We start from the raw sequence: 12,397 nt of genomic DNA on the forward strand, positions 1-12,397 counted from the left end.
ATATCATGAAAATTGCATGACATCTTGTCCTTTTTTTTAAAACGTCAGCCTGCCACCATTTCCTCACCATTTTAAAAACCATTGTGTCTTATAATAAAACACACAGATCTTTCTCTAGAGGGTGAAAGGAGGAATTGGGGAAGGGCAGAGAAGGGCCCAAGTTCATGCTATTTGAATGACTGGACAATATTAATCATTTATTACAGAAGCAATTTTCAATAAACTTGTAACTCATCAAAATGTATCAGAGAAATGGATCACTTGACATGGCACTGTTTATGACTAGATTATATGCCAGTCCTCAGATTTAAGATCTGTAAACTGCCTAAGAAATTATGATAGTAATATGACATTAACATGACATTAACATTTTATCCACATTAAAAGTATTTTAATTTGCACACATTCATAGGACACACTGTCTGTTAAAAGGAAAGAGAAAGATTTATGGAATTGGTCTTGTTGAAAGAAGAAAAACTTCATGCTGTTTCATCTCATGATCACAGTTTGAGGAAAGTGTCTGTTTTAATATGCAGTTTTACCCTAAACCTCAAATGTATATTGTCTTAGGTGAGAAAAATAAATTAAAATGTTGGGAGGAAAGGTATCTATTATGCTGAAATCCTTAAATAGTGACATGAGCTAACATTTTTAATCAGTGTTTAATAAATTTATTGAGTATATGGGTAACATTAGTGCATTTTGAGATAATACATTCTCAAACTCATTTAGACACATGTCAAAAACATTTCTTCACAACACAGTAAGAAAATATAAAGCTAAAACTGAAATATTTAAAATACCACAGACGAAAGTTTAGAATAGAGTTTATAATCTATTTTTGCATTTTCTAGCTCATGTTGTATATTAACTGAATTCCCAAAAGTATGATAACAATCCATTAACTATGTTTATGCTTGTGTTAAATAGAGCTATTAGTCTGAAAACTGAAATACGGCAGTTTGATTTTCAAGTCCTATGTAAAATAGTCTAAAACAGAAAGGAGAGGGCTTTTATTGGAACCTGATCGTTATTGATGAATACCTAATAGCAATGGGCCTGCCTACATTTCTGGCAAGCAGAACTATATTCTTATAAACCACTGATGGGCTAAACAAACTATTAATGATGGTTGCTTTTCAACACTTAAAATGGCCAGACTGTGTTACTTGACCACAAGGACAAGTAGGTCATCACTCTCAAATGTTATACAATATAAGAAACATAAATGAGACCTCTGTGGAGAGACAAAACCCACAGGTATGGCTCCAGAGTTCTTTTGCTGTTCAACTATTAATAGAAAACAAATCCCACTTAAAGCTGTAAATACTTGTAACCCTTTTCACTAAAAGATGTATTATCATTCATTTAATTTTCCACTTAAAGCTTAACAAGGTATTATTAGTCCTAGGTTCCAACTCCAGTCCTGAAAAAATACAACTTAACATCTAAACCAAAAATTTTGAAACAAATGTCTATGACTCTTGCAAGATAAGATGAATTTTTTGCCCCTCTATAAACTTTTTGGAGTACCCCTTCCCCTGGGTTTATGAACATCCAACCAATCATTCACAGGTTGCAGAATAATACTCAATGAATACAAGGAAAACACCTAGATTCTTCACCAGATTCAGAAGGCCTTCTTCACTGGACACATGTCTTTCAATTGAATGCCTTTTTTCTTTCTGGTGGTCACTGAACTAGCAGCATTAACCTTGCTTAGGAGCTTGTTGAAATGTATAATTTCAAACTGTGCCCCAGACCCAAAGAATCAGAACGTGCTTTAAGCAAGAATCGCAGGTGACTCAAATGTACATTAAAGATGGTGAAGCACGGCCCCAGATCACTCTGTACAGTTACTACAAGCCACTTCTATTTATTTGACTTTCAGAAAAGAGAACAAAGGAAGCTTTAGAAACATCATACTGATCAGGATAATTCATTTCATTCCTTGCCAAAGGGGGCATAGCACAGCTGTCCTTCTTTCAAGCCAGAAACAACCCACAAAACTATTTTGACCTAAAAAAGTAAAATTTTTCATACAGCTCAACTTAATATTTTCTGATCTAAATCCTTCTCCCAAGAGAAAAGGATAGCATCATTTTTATAGTTTGCTTACAAAATAATAATAGCGGTATTGTCATCAAATGGCAAGGCTCCATCTCCTATGTTTTTTTCTTAATTGGAAAAACAAAAACGTGTTGACTTCTTTAAACCCCCCAGCTGAAAGTAAACATTTGAATCCCCATTCAGTAGTCCAATAAGCGTCACTACTCACTACATTATCCAGAACTTTAAAACACAATGGTAGGAAAAACATGGAGACGCCAGGCGTAGTTGCTCATGCCTGTAATCCCGGCACTCTGGAAGGCCAAGGAGGGCGGATCATCTGAGGTCAGGAGTTTGAGGCCAGCCTGGCCAACATGGTAAAACCCCGTCTCTAGTAAAAATATAAAAATCAGCTGGGCATGGTGGCAGGTGCCTGCAGTCCCAGCTACTCAGGAGGCTGAGACAGGAGAACCACTTGAACCTGGGAGGTGGAGGTTGTAGTGAGCCGAGATTGCACCACTGCTCTCCAGCCTGGGAGACCAAGCAAGATTCCTATCTCAAAAAAAAAAAAAAAAAAAAAAAGGAAGAAAAAAGAAAAAAACATGGAGTCAGCACCCTTTGATAGAACAAGAAGAACTCAGAGTCAACTTTCTACAACTTTGGAGCAGCATTAAAAAAAAAAAAAGTGCCAGGAGCAACATCTAATAACCACCCACCTCCACTCCTTCAACCCTTCTGTGATAACAGACGTAACCCTGGGGTCATTATCAGAAGGACTTTCATCTGTAAGTGATTATTCATCAAATTTAAAAAATTATTTTCTTAAGTTCATTATAAAATCTAATTAAGCACAACACTATAAGCAGTGTTTTCACTCATTTTCTGTAAGTCTTAAAAAATGTTATAGGCACTGAGCTATGACACAAACCCACTGAGTATGCAGCATTACTTCTTGGAACCTGAGGGTCAAGAGAAACCTATACACACATGAAGCATGTGCTACCCATTGTGCTGTTAGCAATAAACCACTTTGCCTCTGATTCAGGAATCTCATATCTTCTGCCAGCATCTATACAACTATGGAAGACATGCAAGTAGGCTAAAATCTCAGACCTTTAATAAAGAAACACAATAAATATAATGATACACACAGTAATTTTTCCAGGATACACTGTTAAGCAAAAAAAAAAAAAAAAAAAAAAAAAAAAAAAAAAAGAAAAAAAAAAAAAAAAAAAAAAAAAAGGTTTTACCAAAAAAAAAAAAAAAAAAAAAAAGGATTAACAATAAACTAGAAGTCAATAAAATTGGCTATTTACAAGGGGTGGAGGAGAACAGGCTAGAAAGAAAGAGAGCGCCACACCTCTTTGAGAATACCACAGTGTATAATTTTGACCTCTGGAAGCATGTTAACATCATACATGTTCAAACATAAGTAAATCAATAGGAATGGGGACAAAGACACCTAAATTGAATGCAAACAGAAACAAATAAATGCAACTATATTTCAAATAAATAACATAACTATACTCATTGGAGAAAAGGAACTGCAAATAAATCTTGAACTCTTTTTAATAGGGTTGTTTTACTCAAAGTATGCTTGTAGCAATTCTAAAACTATTTTATGTACATTATATGACTGAACAAATGAGTAACTGTATCGGTGTTATTAGGAGTCAGGGTTCTCACTTGTTATAAGAACTCAGAAGCCATCATGAAAAGATTCTCTCTTGATAAATCTGGGACAATCTGAGCATCAAAATAAATAAGGAAAGTAATTGACAATAACCTATTTAATAAAATTAAAATCATGAGTCCTTACTCCTGATAAATAGATAAATAAAATAAGGGAGGTGGGCTCTTCCTTACTGTAGAATGCTGGCTGTAACATGGAGGGAGCAGTAGAATTGGAAAATCAATATTTTGCAATCATCAGACAAGAATCATCAATGGATAACAGAGCAGCAGCCTTCAAAGTCTCAGTCTAGAACTTTAAAGAGGTATAGACTTTATGGGTAGTGAATGAGTTTGTGAAAAGAAAAATAAGATGGTATTGGACAGCATATTATAAAAAATTTAGGCTGAGGAAAATGAGATACTAGGACAGTTCTCAGGATCACCTGGCAACATTGAGAGAAATAAATGATTTAAAAAAACAAAAAACAAAAAAAAACAAAAAAAACAGAGAAGGTGAATCAATGGTCTAGGAGATTGTAAAAAACTTAAGGAAATCAGTGCTTGAAGAGGTTCCAGGGGAACAGTCCACTTACTCCACTCTTTTCTCCACAGATTCACACTAGCTTTCTCCTTTTCAGGGTTACATCTAACTATATACCAAGAAGAGCATATACACATATAGTACAAAATCAGGGCAACTACGTTACCTGGTAGCAAGTATAACAAGTGACATATGTAATTTTTCTTAACTTATTAAAATGTATATTGGCTTTTACCCCCTTAGAACAATGCTAATTCTCTATGATAATCTAAGTAAATAATTTTTAAAAAATAAAGACTGAAGAAAGCTATACAAAGAGATTAATTCCAAATGTACAGGGTGCTTTTCTCATTTTAATTTTATCATGTATTTTTTAACACTGATCTCTTCAAAAATATACTTCTAATTGTATTTGGATGTACAGCCAATTCAAAGAAGAGCTACATATATGCCAAAAGGCTCTAAACAATCCGCTCAGCAGTCAAAGGGAGAGACACAAACCTCAGGTGCCCACAGGTACTAGACAGAACAGGTTTCATTAATGCTCAACCCATAAATTGTGAGTTTAGTTCCATTTTAGGCATGAACCATTTTAGAAAGGTTTATAAAGGTATTCTTCATAACATCACTGACTTTACTGAGTATTATTAATGTAAAATGCAAGATGGATGAATGGATAGATTAACAGACAGACAGATAGATGAATATTGTTAATAGTTCACAGTTAGTGGGTCAATTACAACATCAAGTTACAGTCTTTCAAACAACTAAGATAAAATGCATTCAAGTCATCTGCTTCTTACTCCCTAATTGTATGCTAGTCCTGGCTCTTTATTCCAAAAATGCTTATCTTTGAAATATATTTGAGGTATATGACATAAGTAAAAATGAAGTATAACTTAGTGTCAAGAACAGGGAAGAATACTTAATATATAATTATTCTTCAATGAGTAGCTATGTTTTATACAAAGTTTTAAAATAATATTAGCCAGAGTACTCTTTCTTCAGATGAAATGTTATTAAAAAGTTCAAAAGTTTACTCTACAAAATAACTAAAAGTGGAACTATTTTGGTTAAAGTGAGTAGTGGAAGTCTGCAGTACCAACTGCTTTGGAGAGCTTTCCGGGCAACCCAAGGCACAGCTAGAAAAACCACTGCTAGATAAAATTATGAGTACAATATAAATGTGTGAAATAGTTACTGAAAATGAGATGCCACTAGTAAGTATAAAAAGTATGAAATTTAAACTAGTAAAACGTCAAAGCCATTTTTATTTACTGAAGAACATGAACAAAGTAAATATAAAGTATTTTTAATAAATAATAATTTACATCAAAAGTATAAAAGACACCTCAGGCCGGGTGGCTCACACCTGTAATTCCAGCATTTGGGGAGGCTGAGGCAGGTGGATCACCTGAGGTCAGGTGTTTGAGACCAGCCTGGCTAATATGGTGAAATCCCATCTCTACTAAAAACACAAAAAAATTAGCTGGGCATGGTGACGGGCACCTGTAATCCCAACTACTGGGAAGCTGAGGCAGGAGAATCGCTTGAACCTGGGAGGCAGAGGTTACAGCGAGCCGAGATCGTACCACTCACCAACCTGGGAGAAAGAGTGAGACTTCATCTCAAAAAAATAAATAAATAAATAAATATAAATAAAAACCAAAAGATACCTCATTTTGGCACTATGATAGCTGTTCTTCCTTGCTGTAAGCCCCTAACTGATACTGGAATCATGTTACAAATTAACATGTTTATTCTGATGTCCATATGTCCTAAATCTATGTGCTATTATGAAGTGATAAACGGTGGTTCAGGAAATACTTTTTAATGATGAAAATAAGCATGTTATTTACTAACTTCTAATCCCCAAATACATAGCTCAAATTTTCTATTATATCCTCCTTTTAAATAATTATCTCTAATTTTTAGGATCACTTTTAAAAGTCTAGGTTTCCTCAGTTTCCATTAGCTGTAAAAGAAAAATCAAAAATTCCTGTAAAAAAAAAACACCTGCTATAAGTCAAAATGAAGCTGTCTCTTTCTACTGTTTGCTTTTGTGGAAGCAGAACAAAAGTACATTAATAGTTAACAAAGCTACAGTATGATATACTTGCATTGAAGTCTTGCATTAAAAAACTACTTAGACTGTATTTACAAAAGAATCTGTACCATTAATTATTCAACATTTGGATCTGACCAGAAACTGGAGGATGACTCTGTAATGCTCAGTTTAAATGAACTACTTAATGTTGTAATAAACACTCAATACAGTGGGCTCAATGAATTTCAGACATATTACAATTGTATGGGTTTTCTAATTTTTTGATCAATAACAGATTTTAATGCTAAATCAGTTTGAATTTCACTTTTCTCTAAAATGTTTACTTAAACCAAAAATTTTGCATCTCAATTATTTTATATTCTAAATCTGAATGTAGTTTAAACCAATGCATTATTCATAAAGCAAAGACATGAGGAAAGACAAAGCTGTGCACTTCTTTCAAAGCTGCTAAATTGCTAAAACATACCACATTTATGCATGCAATATTTGATTGTGTTTTTCTTAAAACACAAGCTTGTTTTCATCAGATCAAGATATGCCAAAAATTCTACACCAAACAATTTTTGTTTATAATTAAAGCAAGCATCAATCCAAGGATTGTCATCCATTTTATTTCATCTCTACATCAAAAAAAAAGTAATTTAAAAAATTTTTAAATTCCCTTGAAATGATAAGAGAAATGAAAATGTAAGTGCCTTCACATAATAACAGTAAGCTGACCCTTTGGGAAATGGTTGACTTTCTCAATACAAGGTATTCAAAGCTCATTCAAAAGTGTTCATTTAGAATGCAGATATCAAAGATGATGCAAATGTTCAAGAGAAAATTAGAACTTACCAGATGTTCTAATCCAGCTTTGATGTTTCCAGATTCCCTAAAATAGAAGAATAAAAGTTCTAAATAGTTGCTAAATCCTTGTCTGCTCTAATTTTTTTACCTCAAAAATGTTTTATAAACCCTTGTAATTTTTCATATGTATTATGTTCATAACACTGTTTTTAAGGACAAAACAATTTTTATCAAAAATGAACAGATAATTTATATTAGATTTACCACAAAATTGGTATTTCACTAAAAGAAGTTTCAGATTTTTCAAAGTCAATGAAAAACATAAAGAACTCACAAACATCATTTTACTCTTCATACAGTATCTATTCCTTTCACACTAGCTTTTCTATTAGAAATTTTGTTTATTATTTCCAACATTATGAAAATGTTCAAATTTACAGATTCTACCACCCATATTCTACAACTCACATTTTATTTGGTTTCTCAAATATCCATCCATCAATGGTTACATTTTTATAAAAACAATGTACACATAAAGAACACATTAGTGAGTACATAGCTAAATAACTAAATCTTAACCTATTGTCTCTGTCATTAATTTTATGAATTTAATGTACACTACAAATCAGGACCTGAGATCATTTTAATATTAAAAAAGAAAATATCACCAAAGAAATCATAAACATCAAATATCATGATATATTTTAAGTATTAAATTTCTGCTTTTTACTGTAAAAGAGACTGCTTATGGAACTAAAAATACAAGTATCTGTACATGTAACAAACATAATTTAAATATAGATTTGTTGAAATGTGGCAAACAGTTAAATTTTTTCTGATTTCAATCTCTACCAATTTATTTACGACAAATGAACTTTGGCTTTTCTCATTCTGACCAAGCAGTATTTTAGTTCCATTATACGTACCAAGCATTACCTTTTTTAACAAAAAATTATAATCCTACCACATTGCAGAAACTAATTATTAATATAAATCCTCCAACAATAAACAACATTATTATATTCATGATGTTTAATCTTCTCCCCACGTCTCCTCGCTTCTCTGAGAGGTCTCAACTTTCATTTCTATTTCTGTCTTCTACTTTTTCTTTGCCAAAGATATACTTACCTGTTTCCTTTGTCTTGCTATACTATCTTTCCAAATTTCTCCATTTTTATTCCCTTCAGATTTGCTGCTGGAAAACTGTACTCATGGCTTCCAACCTTTGCTCTCACTGCCCAGTCTGATATATTAGGAGTAAATTCCCACTTCTACTGATTAGCACTAATTTTCAGCCATTCTCTTCTGTATTTCCTGCTTCTGGCAATCTTCGCAAAACTATATATTCAATGTTTAGATATTTAATGGTTTCTGAAACTCATTATTTAATCTCTAATGTCTGTAGTCGTACTGACAAATGATAGGAATAAATTACTGCAAGGTGTGAGAGAAGGCTACTATCTATATAAATAGTTATTTTATACTTTATCATTACAAAATTAATGCATTTATCAGAGCTGGAAGTCAAATGAATCTTTACATTTTCACAAGAACATTCAAATACAGTTATTTGTATAACTTAAAATTTAAACAAAAAAGTAACATATAGTGAAACATCTGAACAGGGCAACATATGTGTGTGTGTGTGTGTGCGCGCGTGCACACTAAATAAAATTAAATCTTCCTCCCATCACTGACTCCCAGTTCTCAATCTTGGTTTATCCTTCTGAAGATATTCTATGCACTCGTGTGTGTGTGTGTGTGTGTGTGTGTATGTGTGTGTGTGTGGGTGTCCCCCTTCTATGTCTGTTGAAATCCACAATAGAAGCATATTATACACCCCATTTTGTACCTTCACTTGGCAATCTATCTTAGAGTCTGTGCTATATAATACACATCTACTTCGCTTTCTGCCACAGCTACATTGTCACAAAATGGTTCTTATTAGAAAATAATATTGCAATATAAAAAGAACACAAGTGATCAGATTCAAAGTATAAGTCCATACTTCAGTATCTGAAATAGCTGGGGCTAGACATGCTTTATCAGAATATTTCAGATTTTAGAAAGGTTAAGGTATGTCATACAATGGTGCCAGGAGGGTCTGATGCAGCATCTCATCATCATACACGTTAAATAATTCTGAAAGAAACATATTAATGTCCACACAAAATGGGATAAACAAAGACTGTAAATAGCCTCATTTCAGGGTAGGTTTGCTGTCAACTGTGTCTGCCACAATCTTAGGGAAAATCACTTAATTTTCTGAGATACCTGTATTTTAGAACGAGGACAAGAAACTGTTCTTTAAAACAAAAAGAAAATGTAGGCTATTGCTTTGCCATGTTTCTAAGTAATTCTTTAAATTAAAAGATATTTATAAAATGTTTTGAATGGCATGGCTGAGAGAAAACAAGACATTATTCTTGGCACATTCCCTTTCCTTCACTATCAAATGTAACCAAATGTAATCAACTACAGGGCCCTGGCTATTCAATATCCTTAATTATCATTAGATCTAACTATTTCTATCTTCACAGCTTTTATGGTATTTCAGTCCTTCATCTTTTCTCCCTAAATTGCTGCAATATCCTCTTATTGAATGTCAATAGTTCCTGCCTTGTCCCATGTCAATTCATTCTCCATTAACACAGCAAAATTTTTCTAAAATGTAAACTTAATCATGTCAATTCTCTTCTTAAAATCTACAATATCTTACCATACTGCAGTTTACCTATTCCCTCTGTTATCTTGTCAATGCTACATTACATGAAAAGTAACAACAGCAGCCACAACAAGCTACGTTTAACCTGGTTTCACTCACCAATGAACCACTTTCTCCCTCTACCTAAAATGCTCCTTTTCTCCCAGCCTCCTCTAATCTTCCCCATCTAATTAAAATCCACCCTTCAGGACTCATCCTAAACCATTCTTCAACTGGGGAAACCTCCTCCCTTTCCCACAAATCATGTAATGAATTCTTCCTATATGTTTCCATAACACTCCGGGCATGTCCCATCACAGAACTGATCACAGTATTTAATAAATGCCAATTTACTTTCCTACTTACACCAGTGAAGTGAAAACTCCTTGAAGATATGCATTCCATCTTTTTAATTTTTATATTCTGGCACCCAATAAAATGACTGAATCAATATATTTAAGGATATGACATCTGAATCACAAGATAAGCTTGGGTACAGAGTCAGTAGCAACCAGCTCAGGTCTCTGAGCAGTACTACGCAGTCCCACTCTATCTCCAACCCATGTAAAGAACAAGGCAATTTGCAACACTGAGCTGCTGCCTGAGATAAAACAGTAGTATTAGGAGGAAGGCACAGGTGCATGTATGTGCACGAACATGTGTAGGGTGTAGGTGGTTATTTATTTATTTATTTATTTATTTTTACTGTTTTTGAGGGTGTGGGAGCCACAATGGGGAAAGTAGTTGAGGCTACACTAGAACACTAGAGGTGGTCCACTCTAGTTTTTAAATTAGCCTGGAGAAGCATAAGTCAGATCTTAGATTTTTACCCCTCCTTTTAGATTAAAATTACTATCTGAGGCAGCTAAATGCTGTTAGGAAAAAATAGATGAACCCACAAGGAAAATTGTAAGATGTATAAACCAGAATTTAAAAACATAATAATCTTATCCAGAGAAAACAGAACAAGAATGTGAACATAATAACATCTTCAAAGAGATGATTTTTAGAAATATAAGTATGAAAATGAAGTTTTGAAAAAGAACCAATATATGATAGTGGGTATTACAAACATAATCATTTGAAATAAAGAACTCAGAGGATGGATTGAAAACACAATAGATACAGACAGAGGATGAATTCATAAGCTGGAAAACTGGGTAGAAGAACTATTGTAGAAGGCATAGGGAGGGGGCAAAAAGACAAGACAAATAATTGATAGAATTAAGAACAGGAGTAGAAGTGTTAACATCTACATAATGAGAATCCTAGAAGGAGGGTTAAAAAAAATGAAAGAAAGGAAATATTTGAAGAAATAATGACAGAGATTTCCCAGATATAAAAATATTCAAACTCAGGTTGAAAGGGCACATAGAGTGCTGAAAAGGATGCTTAAAAATCCACAGCAAAGCATATTATACGGACATTTAAGACTATAATGGATTAAGAGAAGTCAAAAAGCTTCTGGAATGAAAAAGGAGACCCCTACACAAAGGAAGAATAACACTGATATTAGATTTCTCAACACTAAAGTGAAGACAAGAAGATAATGGAGTAATAATAACTCTCAAGATAAAGTGTTACAGGAAAAGAACTGTGAACCAAGAATTAACATATAGCTAATAAACTATTATTTAAATACAAATAAATATAAAGAAATTCTCAGCATGCAAGGTTTCAAAAAATTCACCACATAAAGACATTATTTAAAAGAAGTCTTGAGGAATATAATGCAGGTAAGAAGGGAAATAAATTCAGGAAGAATCAACAAGGTAAGGCAAGTAAAGGATGGCCTAGAATTGAGCAATTATTGTAATCTAAGTAATCAATAACTAAAAAGAAAACCAGAGAAAGTTCACCCATAATCATCTGGAATTGAAATTCCAGAAAAGATTTTCAGATTGGATAAAAAAACAAAATCCAGCAATGTATTATTTACAAAAGACACACAATACAAACTGATTCAGAAGAGTTTCCCAAAAAAAAAGATTTCCCATAACTCCAGGCAAATATGAACCAAAAGAAAGCTGGGGCAGCAAGTTTAATGGTTTAATGACAAAATACATTTAAGTCCCCTACTCCCATACACACATATGTATGTATGTATTATGTATGTATACATATGTATGTATATATGAAAGGAAGGTAATTTTAGGTAATATATACATATATGAGAGTCAGAGACTTAAGTATATTCTAGTCTAGTGAAAGATAAACCAGTAAGTTTTCATTTATATCTGGAAGGTTTGCATATACATAAAGCTTAACATATCACATTGGGACACCTAAGTTTACTCAAGTTCTCCATGAAAATCAGTTTTCTTTACTTTTACTTTGGTCAAAAAGATAAGGAAGAATGACCATCTCAAAACAACACAGGTAAAGTATCATGAGTACATAAATACAACACAAGACAGTATGACATACAATACTGGTTTTAGAAGCAGAGTGCCTACACTCAAATTTAAACACTACTACAAAATAGTCATGTGAGCTTGAGTAAAATCCAACTTTTCTCAATCTCAGATTGTCCACCTATGATGTGAGGCTTACTTGCCTTACCTAACATACC

General features: G+C 33.2%; 1 protein-coding gene across 1 annotated transcript in view; it reads right to left on the minus strand.

Moving 5' to 3' along the window:
* The window catches only part of RSRC1 (arginine and serine rich coiled-coil 1), a 445,722-nt gene that overhangs the window by 223,043 nt on the left and 210,282 nt on the right, over positions 1 to 12,397 (minus strand). The window contains exon 6 of the mRNA XM_017955757.3: positions 7,170 to 7,206. Within this exon, the coding sequence (XP_017811246.3) occupies positions 7,170 to 7,206 (37 nt within the window). The remainder of the gene's footprint in view (positions 1 to 7,169; positions 7,207 to 12,397) is intronic.

Source organism: Papio anubis, chromosome 2 (assembly GCF_008728515.1).
Source record: "Papio anubis isolate 15944 chromosome 2, Panubis1.0, whole genome shotgun sequence".
NCBI lineage: Eukaryota > Metazoa > Chordata > Mammalia > Primates > Cercopithecidae > Papio > Papio anubis.